General features: G+C 42.6%; 1 protein-coding gene across 6 annotated transcripts in view; it reads right to left on the bottom strand.

The window, feature by feature from the left end:
* The window catches only part of LOC147236620 (transcription factor COE3), a 66,838-nt gene extending 57,013 nt beyond the window's left edge, over window positions 1–9,825 (bottom strand). For all 6 annotated transcript variants that reach the window (XM_086171641.1, XM_086171650.1, XM_086171657.1 and 3 more), the window contains exons 1-6: window positions 8,898–9,825; window positions 8,225–8,381; window positions 7,776–7,839; window positions 7,444–7,499; window positions 5,379–5,452; window positions 3,453–3,521 (exon numbers count right to left, since the gene is read on the bottom strand). In XM_086171641.1, coding sequence (XP_086027767.1) covers window positions 3,453–3,521; window positions 5,379–5,452; window positions 7,444–7,499; window positions 7,776–7,839; window positions 8,225–8,381; window positions 8,898–9,028 — 551 coding nt within the window. In that variant the 5' untranslated portion in view covers window positions 9,029–9,825. The remainder of the gene's footprint in view (window positions 1–3,452; window positions 3,522–5,378; window positions 5,453–7,443; window positions 7,500–7,775; window positions 7,840–8,224; window positions 8,382–8,897) is intronic.
* Between the last annotated feature and the right edge of the window lie 3,913 nt (window positions 9,826–13,738).

The following is a 13,738-nucleotide window of genomic DNA, read 5'->3' as shown; positions in this document are numbered from 1 at the left end:
CAAGGGGAAAAAATAAGGGGAAAAACAAGTCAATGTCATGAATTATTCAGTGGCTGGGCTGCTATCCAAAGGTCATCGCTCTTTGACCTTTGTGACAGGAAGTGAAAGGGAGTGCCGTGGCTGCCCAAATAAATGGAGATGACATGTTTAGGTCCACTCCAGAATTTGCTCCTGAATGGCCGTGTAAATGTGGCACGGCACGTTAAGTTGCGTGAACGTACAATAAATTCAAAATTCGCATTACAACACGCTGCGAGTCCGTTCATCTCGATTTAAATCGCTGCCACCCCCGGAAAGCGTGACCTTTGAACCCCCCGGCTCTCGGAATGAGTAATTTTCTCTCCTCTTTCAACAACATGCGCTGTCTCATTACAAAATCCATGCATAAGCCTGAACAATGTATCTAATCTTTCACACAAGAGAAGACAAAGTCAATATGCGAGAGAGTGAAGACAGATACCAGACCAGGAGAGTCATCGCAAATTGAGTTATGTTTGGCTATACACTACATACACTGTAAATGGGAAAACCATCTAATCAGATATTGTGCACCTCATCATTATAATTCTAAAGACTCAAATTACCAACTGAATAAACCTACACCCCCACTTAGTTTAAAGCACCATTAACTTATAAATGTGACATCTGTGGCACTGCTGGATTTATAAGGGGAAGAAATGATTATACCAAACTGCAAATTGCCGCAGTCAAAGAAACAGTGCTACAATTAGTCATGAAATAAAAATTACTGTTCCTTTTAGTTAATATAAGCACCAACTGTTTAAGATTTTCATTTTTCAGATCTTATGCGGAGAGCAAGAGATGATAAGCGATAGAGTTCTCACTCTGTACCACGGGGGTAAGCGCTGATTTTCGCAAAACATACTGAGGATTGAGACGGAAACGGCACAAAACAAAAAAAAAAAAAAAAAGGGGGGGGGGGGGACCTCTCTTCATCCAAAAAATGAGTATGAATAATGTAACGGCATCAAATTGAAGCGCTGAAATATTTAGAGCGCAAGCAGTGCTGAAACTATGTGACAGCTGTTGGGCCTATATCTAACCAACTTTTTAAGAGAATCCTTCCTCTTCAAAAATCCGAGTGAAAATCTGTATCAGAACTCTGAGAGAAAATAGGGTAAACAGATGTCTGGCTTGACCGCAGGAAAATAGGACACATTTGGAATGATAAGTTTCCCAAACTCTGGTGGATATGCCAAATCCATGGGAACGCCAGTTAATGTCTTCCTAGATGCCAGCTAGCTGTGCGCGCTTTCCCCTCTTACCATCTGGGAAAATGTTACAGTGAATGAACGCCATCAGTGATTCACTCAAAATCTGCTTCTTAAGGTTTTCGCCCATGCTACTGTTTCTCTGGGAAATGTGGCAGGGGCTAGCTGGTTTCATGCTGTAATTGTGCACAGATGAGACATGCCTGATTCAACAATCAAACCTCTCCCCTCGCTTTATGTCACTCAACTATGTTCTACTCAATTGGAAATAATCAGTCTCTGCCAGCAGCGACCGCAGCACAGGTGCCTGTAATGATGTGCATGAGAAAATGACAGATGTAACAGGAATGGCTATAAAACACCGAGGCCTTAACTAAGAGCTTACCCATATGCACAGCGGGAATAGTTGAGTAAATAATTTTTTACATCGAAGGCCTACAGTGTGCCCTGGTCATGTCCGTAACTCTCGCGAAACCACGCAACCTTTTATAAGAAATCCTTTCTGTAAAGCCTCCCTCAGTCACTGGGAACCTGTGTGGGTCTGTTGGGGTGAACTGACAGGCTCATAGTTACGACATGGAGACAATGGGAGGGTCTAATGAGGAACATATGCTTTTGTGTTTCAACAGAGCTGCTCATTGTGCAAGGAAAGGGATACTCTACTCCTATTCAGACTCGTCACAATGAAAATCTGAGCCCTCCCCGAGCCAGTTGAGCTTACAATATCCCTCCGCTCCTTTTTCCCCCGTTCTTTTTTTTTCCCACCCCTCTTCTTGACGTTAATTCTCCATGTGTTCATTTTGCTTATCGTGCTAATGTTACATGCTTTGTTTTGTATCACCGATTGAAGAACGGTCCGGTGTAGCAAAGTGGCACGGAACGAAACAAAACGGAGGGGAAAAATTTAAAATTATGGACATTTCAAGTTGTGTTGAGTGATGAGCGGTATCTATCTAAATGTGCCTAAAGGATACTAATTTGATTTGGTCAAACACATCACTGCCTGAAAAAGTGCAAGCGAAAAGAACATAACCGATCACCCCGAGCATCAGCGACACACAAACAGTTCGCGTTCATATGGGGACGTGCGTGCACATGTCAAGGTGTCTCTCTGTCTGCGTGTTTGTGTCCTTGCCGCCCGTGTGTGCATCTGCGTCCATCCGCTTGTGTGTCTGTGCAACTTTGAGTTCAGACAGCAGTAGCTCGGGTAATCCATCCAGGCTCCCAGGGCAGTCAGCTCCTACTTCCTGATGCATGAGAAGCTGCTGGAGTGGAGTGGCAGCAACAACTGCTCAGCCCTATTTGATTACTAATAAGAGAGTTGTCCCCTCTGTCAGATACCAGGCATTCTCCACTAAGCAAACAGTGATTCCGGCTAGTCAAACATTAGCATTGCTGTCTCTCCCTACTACGTGGTGAGAGTTACATTGAGATTGTTGAGATTGACGCTCAGACTACACCTCCTGCCTTACCCCTATATCCTTCACACACACACACACACACACACACACACACACACATGCAGACGAGCGCGCATGCAGACACACACACACACACACACATAATTATTTAAACATATTCCGATTGACTTCACAGTGTAAGGAAGAATGTAAATCCCTAATAGAGGAGCATTTATTCTACCTCTTTAGAAAAGCAAGTAGCGGATGATAAATTTGTGGTGCCCACTCATAGAAAAAAAAGGTCTATCCCTTTTCAAAATCAAACTTTCGTCTTATCCACCTCGATGTTATTGTGCGAGGAGGAGACAGTCATTGAAAAACAACTATTGACAGAGTAAGCATCGCTGCCGTAAACAAAGAGGGGATGCCAGCCAAATAGATATGAAGTTGCCGGAGCTAATTAGGTGTATTCCCAGCATGATCCTCTAGTGATTGAACCACCTGTGATTGAACAAACCCTATCCAGGTGGTGACCGCCCCTCGGTGCACAGGTACCTGGGAAAGACGCCCCTCAGACACTCACACAGGATCACCCACAGTTCCCACACTCTGGGCTGTAAGATGCAAGTCAGCCCAACCGAGCCGTCTGGCGCACCGGGAGGGAACTCATTTGTTCACTATCGCGTCCATGTGTCTGCTCATCCCCCTCAGTCACTCATCCATTTAGTCACTCAGATGCTCACTCATTCACTTATTCATTCCCCTGTTCACAAATCAGAGAGAGGGAGAGAGAGAGAGCTGCGAGCGGAGCAAGCCTTACCTGTCAATGATCACAGGGTCTGAAGGAGTCTCATTCCTGTTTCCACAGCTTTTCTTGTCACAGCATCGGCTGTAGAACCACAGACAGTGTCTCTTAGAACAAACAATACTTTGCTAAATAAATAAAAAAAAATGCACGCACACACACAAACACATTTATCGAGTGCCTCGGGGTGGTTCTGATATTGTGGAGGGCAAAAAAAAAAAAAAATGCCATGAGAGTACCTTCACTCAATCTATCCATTGCATTGATGCTGATGGCTGATAAAAATGGTGAAAAAAAACATGTTGTGTTGTTTGGTTTAGCGTTGGAGGGGAGGGGAGTAGGGATTGGGCCAGGAGGCAGGGGAGTCACTTTTCACAGCTTCAGCTTTTGTTTACCTCTAATTGCCAAGCTGCTATTTCTGAGGGAGATGCAAGGTGCCACCCTCAACCAATATTTCTACGGGGCATTTATCAATTATGGCCTCAAAAGCACTAATCTATCTTCCACCACATGTTTAAACCATTCCATTCCTAAGCCTATAGCTTGCTGCCTCTCGCCTCTTTGATTGGGACTTGAATCAAAAAATACAAAAAAATAAACAAATGCATCATCCCGGCTCCATTTTTATTTTTTTATCTTGAATTCAAACACATCAACATATATAGAATAAGATTGATTTGTGCCATACGGTGCAGAGAGAAAAAAAAGATTCTTGCAAAGCTTCTGTCACTCACCCACACACCATTTAAATATGCCTGATTTACACGATAATAAAGAAGCGTTTTAAATTAAAAGTGCTGAAAGGTATCAGAGTGAAAAATACAAATGCTTTTTAAAACAAAAAAATATAAATTATAGCCTGAAAGAGGTTATTCTTACAATCAACACTATATTGTTAATTTTCTTATCTGTTAGCAGGCAGCTAAAACTGTTATCTATTTAGCAGTAATACAGACCCCTTTCTCATTCTGCAAATATGTATCTGTGCACACACACATATCTATCTATCTATCTAATTATCTATCTATCTCTCATCTATCTATCTATCTATCCATCTATCTATCTATCTATCTATATATATATATATATATATATATATATATATACACACACACACACACACACACACACACACACACCTCCAGAGCACCGGCATATTCAATGTGTCACAAATAAGTGATGGATGCCGGTGTAAATTGAACGTGAGTGATGAGTTTATGCATGGAGAAAAAGACAAATCATTCTCATGCTGCACTCGCTCACAACTGGGTAACTTGAACAATGCTCCGGTGCAACAAAGGGGAGGTTAACCAACAGTATCCGAATTCAATGTTCACAAAGCTCACGCTGAGCTCAACAATAACAACAAAAGGCGTTTTTTCCTTTTAGTATCAATGACACCGCTGAATGGTTGCGGAATATGAGAGGTTGAGATTTATGCAGTTAAATGACGCTAAAAGGCTGGCTGATCATTCTTGACAGGTGGGATCAACTGAGAAGTGACTCCAAGAGAAATAATGGATGCATAGCATAACTTAACATAGCAGTGCTTGGTGAGTGATTGCATTTGATGTTTTGAGTATGATAATAAGAAGAAGAATGAGAGGAAGTAGAAGAAAAAGAAGTTTGGGGGGAAAAAGTAAAAACCACCATGCATAGTCACACTCGAGTTGCCCTTCACTGGGAAAGACACCAGGGCATTTTTACTGTCACGATCAAATCCCTGTCAATGTGGGAATCACATCAAATCAAAGCACGAGACGACAGCGGAACTCTGAGGCTGCTGAGGGACCACATGACATTCTGGACTCTTACATCACATCATTATTGTCACAACTTATTGTGGTGGGGGAGTACGCTTTTGTAATGAACTATAAAATACAACAAAATATGAAATTTAAAAAAATCACATATTCTGTAAATAATTATTGAAATGCTTACCTGCACATAATCTCATGAGTAAGAAGAACTCTGCACATTTCTGGATTCTTGTCTTGGCCCTCATAAACTATGGCCTTTGAAAAAGGAAATGAGATGAATGGAAAAGTGAAATCAAGTTCAATTTCCAAAAGGCAGCATCTTCATGAAATAATTAAAATGGTGCTCGCACTGAATAAAATAAAATAAGACACCACATGATATAAACATAACACAATACATCAGATACATGTTTAACTGCAAGCACAGAATATGTTCAGAATTGTAAAATTCTATTGATAATATTATCATCATCGACAGTGATAATTACAGCTGTAACCTTAAACTTCCTGTCATAACAATAACATATAATTATAAAATAAACAGAAATTATATTTTTCACAATTCTATTTTTTAATGAATCTCGATTAAATCCTGGGGATCAGACAGACGGGGAGATTTTCCATACAGAGAGATCCAATAGAAGTGTCATCAATATGCTTATAATCTGGGGATATTTGGGGGAAAAGTGTTAATGGGCAATCTGTTGTTTATTTTGAGCCGCTAACAATGATCTTTCTGTGGATAAAAAGCGGTGTCTGGCGGTACGGTTGAGTAATTTTTGAGCATTGGCTGAAACAGATGGCGTGGAGCTATCAGTTCTGCCGCTCTTCTCTCCCTCCCCTCGATCCCCTCCCTCCTTCCGTGTCTAAGGATAGACACTTGAACGCCCCACACGCTGAACCGCGGCGCCGCGCGTAAAGGCGCAGCGGATATTGACAAAATATTTATCGGTGAAAGGAGATTTCCCGAGCAGCAGCACAACGCGTTCCTCATACCATTTTTTTTTTCTCCTTCTTATTTTAAATAGATTTTATTTTTTTTCCCACTGTCACGCTTCAGGCGTGTCTTTGAATTAGTGACACATCCGAACCAGGTCGCGTCACCCTCCTCTTTTTGAAAAGTTGTCCCAATTGACCTGATGTTCCTTCTTTTTTTCATTTTTTCTTTTATCCTCCTTTTCTTCTCTTCTGTTCACTTCTCTTTTCTCCCTGTCTGTCTCTTTCTCTTTTCTGGGACCGCGGCGATTATCTATATTGGTGTGATTTATGTCGCTATTTGCAGCTGTAGAAACAGAAATCCATAAATTGCTTGTTCTGCGTCATTGACTCGGATCATTCGCGCAGGAATGTTGTGTGTGTGTGTGTGCGAGCGTGCGTGCGTGCTCGTGCGTGCGTGTGTGTGCGTGTGTGTGTGTGTGTTTGACCGGTGGCGTCACGGCTCTATTCTGGAGCCCCTACCGGAGACCCCCCCGTCACACACACACACACACACATACACACACATACACACACACACACACACATATATGTTATTACTAAGTAAGTGACTTAGTAATAAAACTAAATATTGAGCGCCTGGAAATGAGGCCGTCTGGATTTTGTTCACCTTGATTGTGATCAGATTTGTATGCGTTTAAATAAAAGAGAGATTGTGCGTCAATCAAAAGCATGAGCGTGTATGTGTGCGTGTTTGTGTGTGTGTGTGTGTGTGTGTGTGTGAGGGCACCGGAGCGAAAATAATAATGATATTTATAAATGAAATAGACGACGCTTTCACCTTTTCGCCGAGGAAGTCAAATCGGATCATATGGAGCAGAACGTGGCGTTTAAATTTTAATGTCGGACAAAGTGAGCGTCAGGGGAGAGGGATGGAGGGGGGGAAAGAAAGAAAGGAGGGAGAGAGAGAGAGATAAACTCAGATCGACTTTGCAGCCCTGCAACCCGATCTGCCCGGACGTAAACAGCCAAGATGGAAGCTGCCTCTTCATTTTTTTTTTAACCTTTTTACTTTTATTTTTTGCGCATCAGCAGCGTTTTGCGGGAAACATATTAAAAATCAATGTTTTAAAAACAATTGAATTAAATACAATTAAACTTGCTGTGCAAGACAGGGGTGACAGTTTGCACGGTGTGTTAACTATATGTGAGCGCGGGTGTGTGTGTGTGTGTGTGTGTGTGTGTGTGTGTGTGTGTGTGGGAAAGAGAGAGATACTGAGCCACGGACGTGGCGTGCAACGACAACTTACCTGCTTCGTCATGGAATCGATTAACCGTATGTAAAGATCCTGTTCTGTTCTGACACCTGGGGAGGAGGAGTAGGAGGGTGGAGGAAAACAAACAAACAAACAAACAAATAAACAAACAAACAAACAGTGATTAATTTTTATAAAGAATGTAAACATTCCCGAAACAATAAAATATATATGATTGAATAAAATAAAATAAAACAATCGCTCTGGGAAGTTTCTCAACTTTTCCAATTATTTATTTTTGTCACATTTACGCCTTGATTGGTTTATCGATTGATATCGCGCCCCTGCGCCTGCGCGCGTGGAGCGAACGCCCGGCGTTTACTCACCGTTGCTGTACAATAACTGTAGTTTGTAATGTATCCCATTGTTGGTTTTTTCACTGGTTGGTTCCTGCAGGAGGGGGGGAATTAAGAATTTTACTTTTGTTTTTAAAATAGTTTAAAAAAAAATAGATAAATAAATTAATCACACATACCCAGGCCAGCTTTGTAATAAACGCGTGATTGGGTGTAAAACTGAATACATAAGTAAATAAAACGTCTGAAATGTCGCTTTGCTATTAAAAAAATTGATTTTTTATTTGTTTCACTTTGGAAAAAATATAAATTAATATTACACGTGACTTCCCCCCTTTAGTAACCTGTTTCACAGATCATAATTTCGATACATGTGGGGGCTGTGTGTGTATGAGTTGTGGGGAGTGTGTGTGTGTCTGGGGGGGGGGGGGGGGGTGCATGGTTGTTTTCCCAAAACAAAAACACACACACACGCTTACTTTTTCTTTCTCCACAAAGTCCACAAACGCCGTCCTTTCGATCTCCACCGGCTGACCCTGCCTGTCATACAGCGCCAGGACGAAATGGAAAAAATTGGATTTTCTGAGGTTGGACGGGGGCTGCTTTTCGTAATGCGCCCGTGCCAAGCCGACACCGCTGCGGGGAGGAGAAGGGGGGGTCCATTGTTGGGGTGGGGGTTGGAGGGTAGGGTAAGGTAAGATGGGGGGTGGGGGGGAGAGAACAAGAGACCATCTCGGTTAAGCACCGGACACCGGAGAGAGAGGTGGGGGGTGATGGAGAAAGCTGATGGAGATGGGGTGGTAGGTAGGTAGATAGGTGAGTGGGGAAGGGGTGGGGGAAATGATGAAGAAGAAGAGAGTGGAAAAACCAAAACATTGCACGCTGGAGTGCAATTGGGAGGTGGGGTGGGGGGGATTTCTTGATTTGTCCCAATAATGGGGGGTAATCTGATGTAATGTCAGAAGGGTGAGGGTGGGGGGGATTTATTGGGAGACCGTAATTGATACGGAGCATTCAGGGGATTGAAGGGATCGATGGGATGATGATGGTGGTGGTGATGAGGGAGGAAATAATAATAATAATGATGATGATAATAATAATAATAACAGATTGGGAGGGGAGGTGTTTTGTTTTTTTTTTTGGCGTGCGTACCTTTGCGCGGCTGTGTTGGCGTCCACCACCCCGGCTGTGTGCATCCAGGAGCGGACCGAGTTGAGTCCACCGAGCGGTTCCTCCTTCATCGTCGTCCCGCCCCGCGGTATAGTCTCCTGAATCCCAAACATTTAGGACAATTTGTAGAAGGAGGGGAGGGGGAGGAAAAAAAATAATAATTACAATAATAAAAAAAAATAAAAGCGGCGCCTCCTGTGAAATGAAGGAAAATAAACGTCCAGGCGTGTTATCCTTCAGGGTTTGTTTCTTTTTGTTCTTTTCTCTTTTTTTTCTCTTTGGGAAAAAAGAGGAAGAGGCGATTCGAAGGGGAAACCCGGTCCACAGGTCTTGCCTCCCTCTTCAGTCCGTCCGATGTGAACAATTCTCAAAGTGCTGCACTTCGTCAGAGCGATATCCACAGACTGGGGAAAAAAAGTGTTCAATAGACAAGATTTTTTTTTTCTTTTCTTTTCTGCGTGTGTTGCTATTGTTCCTTTTCTTTTTAGTTGTTGTCTCTCTTTTTTTCTGCGCGCTATTCACAGAAAAATCGATGCCGGCTGTTTGTGTTTTGTGGGTGATGCTGCTCTCAAAGTGCCCACATCCCTGAAGCGCCGCATCCAAAACCTTCAGGACTTCTTGTGTGAATTAAAAAAAAATAATAAAAAAATAATAAAATAAAAAAGAAGAAAAAAAAATAACACACCAGCCCCGCTCCTTGGTAGGGAAGAAGAAAAAAAGAAAGGGAAAGAAAGGAAAGAAAAGCTTGCTTCGCTGCTGCTTCTCCGCAAGACAAACACGGGCGAGGAAGGCTGATCACCAGCGGAGGTGTTCCTTGTACACAGGAGAGGTGGATAAGGGGGCCCCTTTTTTCGCGTCGTGCAGGATGGATGGGAACATGCAAAACTAAGCCCTCTTTCCCCGAGGACTGAAATCTTTCCCGGGAGCCAAAACTCTAAACCCACGGGAGAGGCGCTGTCAGAATATGACGCTGAAGGGGGCGGGGCTATGCCCATATATGGTGCTCTGACGCTTCCTGTCGAGCAGCGGCGCTGCGCCGCGCCGGTCCAGCCCTGTAGTGCAGCAAGCCTGAGATTCTCACTCGCTCCACTTTTTTTTCTCCTCTTGCTTAGGCCCCTATATGTGGTGAGTTTGATTTATTTTAATATGGCAAAAAAAAAAAAAAAAGAAGCAAAACAACCATCCGGGTTGAGCCCATCACACATAATTAGGAGCGAAAAAAATGATAATAAAAATGAATAAATTATGATACTAATAATAATTATAAGAACGCGATAATTAGTCTTTTTCTCTGGGGTTATTGTGGTTTAACCCGACCTGGCGATAATGGCAAAGGCATTCCAGCAGTGTTAACTTTTGCGATTTCAGCTCGTTTATTCCAACGGTTCCGAAGTTCATTATTTATCACCGGACGTGGCCAGATAAGTTTGTGTGTAATTCGCCGAGAGGCTCTCGGGCCATAAATCACATTTCGGCCACGACAGTCAGTCTTTTCTTTGTGCCAAAGACGTGTTTGTGACTCCGTTGTAATTAAGGCGTTATTAACACAAGTGATTTTACCGCATTAGACACGATCATCGACGTGCTTATTCGAAATCAAATCGCGACTGGTTTGCAACTCCGGGCTGATCGTCCTAATTTATTTATTTTTTATTTTTATTTATTTTGTTTTTTTAAATTCCTGATCTTTTCTATTGTGACAACAGAACTGATTCGTATTATTTTTTATTGTTATCAATTCACATTAACGTCACCGTTATCAAATTAATTATGTTGGCGGACGGACGGAATAGGGTTCTCCTGTGTGGCCCCTCTGACCCTCAGAAAAATACCAAAATAAAAAAAAAAAGACCCACAGTGTCTGAGGATATTAAACCAACTTCAGGAAAATCTATCCTTCTGTGTCTCTCTTTTATTTCACGTACGTTCCTGAAATCAGTAATGATAAGAAACATCATTATATATCATTATATAAATACGTATACATATATATACAGATAGATAGATAAATAGATAGATATGTTGTTTTTTTTTTGAGCCAACTGGCCGACTGTTTGAGAGGGGCGCAGCAATTCGGTTCATTAGTGGTGAAAAGAAGGAGTGGATGGAGGGAGAGAGAGGGAGAGTCAGGGAGAGAGGGAGGGTTGGAGGTGGTGGGGGGGCTGAGAGGAAGAGAGATGTGTGCTATATCCTGAGCAATCTATCTAGCTGGTGCTGAGGGTTAATAGCTGCTGCCAAAGATAAGTGAATTATAAGCTGTTGCTTTCACCTCCACACATCTATTGCCAAATTGCTCGGTCACAAATTGAGACTTTTTTTTTCTCCCCTAACTTTTATATCATATCAGAAAAATAAATTGTATATTTTTTTTTAAATAAAGAGAAAGATGATCGTGATAATAAAAATTATAACGTAAAGTGAACGCATGTTTCTTGTTGGTATCTTTTATTTTCCCACCCCACCCCCCCGCTTCCTTTGGTTAAAAAATCAAAACGCACGACGTGCAAATGTTTTAGTCTGTTCCGCAGAGATTGCAAGTATCTGTTTTGCACAGAACTCTTCCTTTCTTTCTTTCTTTCTTTTCTCCCTCCCTTTCTTTCTGTCTTTCTTTCTTTCTTTCTTTCTTTTTTGTGCACAGTTTTCAAGTCGCTTATTAGAACTTAACCCCTGATTACACGCACCGAGGCGATTTAAATCTGATTATCAAATTAGGAGACTTTGAGACAAATCCTCTTAGATCTGATACTGTTGACTGGAGAGGGGTGTGGGGTGGGGGGTGCATCCCCGGCAAACCCGTCACGTAGGTAACGATGCCGTCCTGAAAGGGAGTTTTAAACCGTATTTGACAACAAATGCAGCTGGCCCCCGCTATTTCAGAAGATATTAGAGGGAAAATGAATGCAAATCTGTGTGCAGGAGCCATCTGGACGTGGAGAGAGGGGAGTCAGCTGCCGCGCCGCCGCCGCCGCCGAGGCGCGGAGGCTGAATCCGTCTCAGCTCATTCAGTTGGGGAGGGGATCATCTGCGCGGTGGGCTCAACCCACGGAGGAGGCGCTCTCCATCCTTGGGTGACACGGTACCATAATAATAATAATAATAATAATAATAATAATAATAATAATAATGCGTAAAAACTTTATAAAGTCATTTGGAGTGAACTGTGCCAAGTGCGCACCGGACGATACCCAAGTGCGCGTTGTTTTTTTCTTTTTTTTTTTCGCGCCACCGTGGCTCGGTTTCTTTCTATTCGGGGGTCGTGGGGGTGGTGGGGGTGGGATAAGGGGGTGCCACTGTGATCTCTGATCTCAAATCGAACTCCGCGGTGCGACTCGGAGGACCACCACCACCCCCATCCACCACCACCACCACCACCACCACCCACGTCTCTGCCGGGGACGAGACTGTTGAGGGTGACGTCTTCTTTGTGTGTGTGTGTGTGTGTGTGTGTGTGCGTGTGTGTGTGTGTGTGTGTGTGTGTGTGAATTTACGGGGCGAGGCCCTCATGATCTCCTGAAATTTGCATGTAAATGGCGACATCAGCCTATACGCGTGCCAGGGGCCAGCGGGCCCCCCAGATGTCAAGGCAAAGTCAATCAGCCGGCCGCTGCCCAGCTGTCCATCCGTGCGCTTTATTGGGACAACACTTTCATTACGCTCACCTGCATTGTTTCCTTAATGGATTGATTGGCAAAAAAAGGAAGGGTGATGGTGTGTGTGTGTGCGTGGGTGTGGGTGGGTGAGGGGGGGTGTTTAAGAAGAATCTTATTAGCGGGCCACCGACTGAGTTCGTTCACCCGCTTTCATGCGGGGAGTTTGTTTTTAAAGTGATCTTTAGTCGATTAAATATTAATACGCATCATTCCAAATTCCTAACTCGGTAATAAGCAGCCAGCCCACATCAAGTTGTTTACAGTAACTTCTCTCGCGTTGTTTTTCGAGCCATTGTTTCGACTCGGTGCGGGCTAACTTTAATAATAATTAAAAGAAACCCTTCGAATATTTATAGTTTTTAATCTTGATAATCTTGACACGTGGTTTCATACAGAAAATGAGAATTTATCGGTTGAAAATACATTTATACAATGTGAAAATAGATAACTTTATTTTCAAATTAATTATATTCGATAAAAAAATCAACCAATCCTTAATCTCCTGTTGTATTTTAAGCCATAATGAAAGTCTGCTCACCGCTGGGCCTCATAAAGGCGCGGCTAAAAATTCGGCAGGACGCAATAAAAAATACCATATTAAAATAGGTTTTTATGCGTTTTTAATTATAAGATGGGGATTGGAAGACATTAAAAAAAAGTATAATAAGAAAAAAAACAAATATCCAAAGAATCATGAGATCAATCATGGATATTGGTGTCAGGCGCACGGAGCTGATAGACGGACAGCGCCCCTCGTTGGTTACACTTGAGATCCTCTGTGTCGATATGAGGCAGCTGGGCTCTTCGTCCTCAGTGACAACCAAAGAGCTAAATCTCAACATAGGTTTTTATCCTGCAATACGCACACACACACATCGTCCCCCCTACTCTAACCCTCGAACTTCCCGGGGGTCCGAAATTCTTGTTTGTTTGTTTTTTTATTTGTTTCATCCGCGGAAGGCCAAGCGATGTCTAATCATTCTTTCATATATATTCATATATTAAGAGAGGCGTCTTTTGCAATTGCTGCAGGAAAGAGACATAAATATATATATATATTTATAAAAATGCATAATTGTGGAGACCGGAGGATTAACAGAAAGAAGAGTAGAATTGTGTGTGTGTGTGTGTGTGTGTGTGTGTGTGTGTGTGTGTGTGTGTGTAATAAATTTA

The sequence above is a fragment of the Fistularia commersonii genome, chromosome 2 (assembly GCF_037954325.1).
Source record: "Fistularia commersonii isolate RoL2024-O1a breed Wild chromosome 2, RoL_Fcom_v1.0, whole genome shotgun sequence".
NCBI classification, from domain to species: domain Eukaryota; kingdom Metazoa; phylum Chordata; class Actinopteri; order Syngnathiformes; family Fistulariidae; genus Fistularia; species Fistularia commersonii.
The sequence above is the reverse complement of the archived record's forward strand: the minus strand, read 5'-3'. Positions and strand labels throughout refer to the sequence as shown.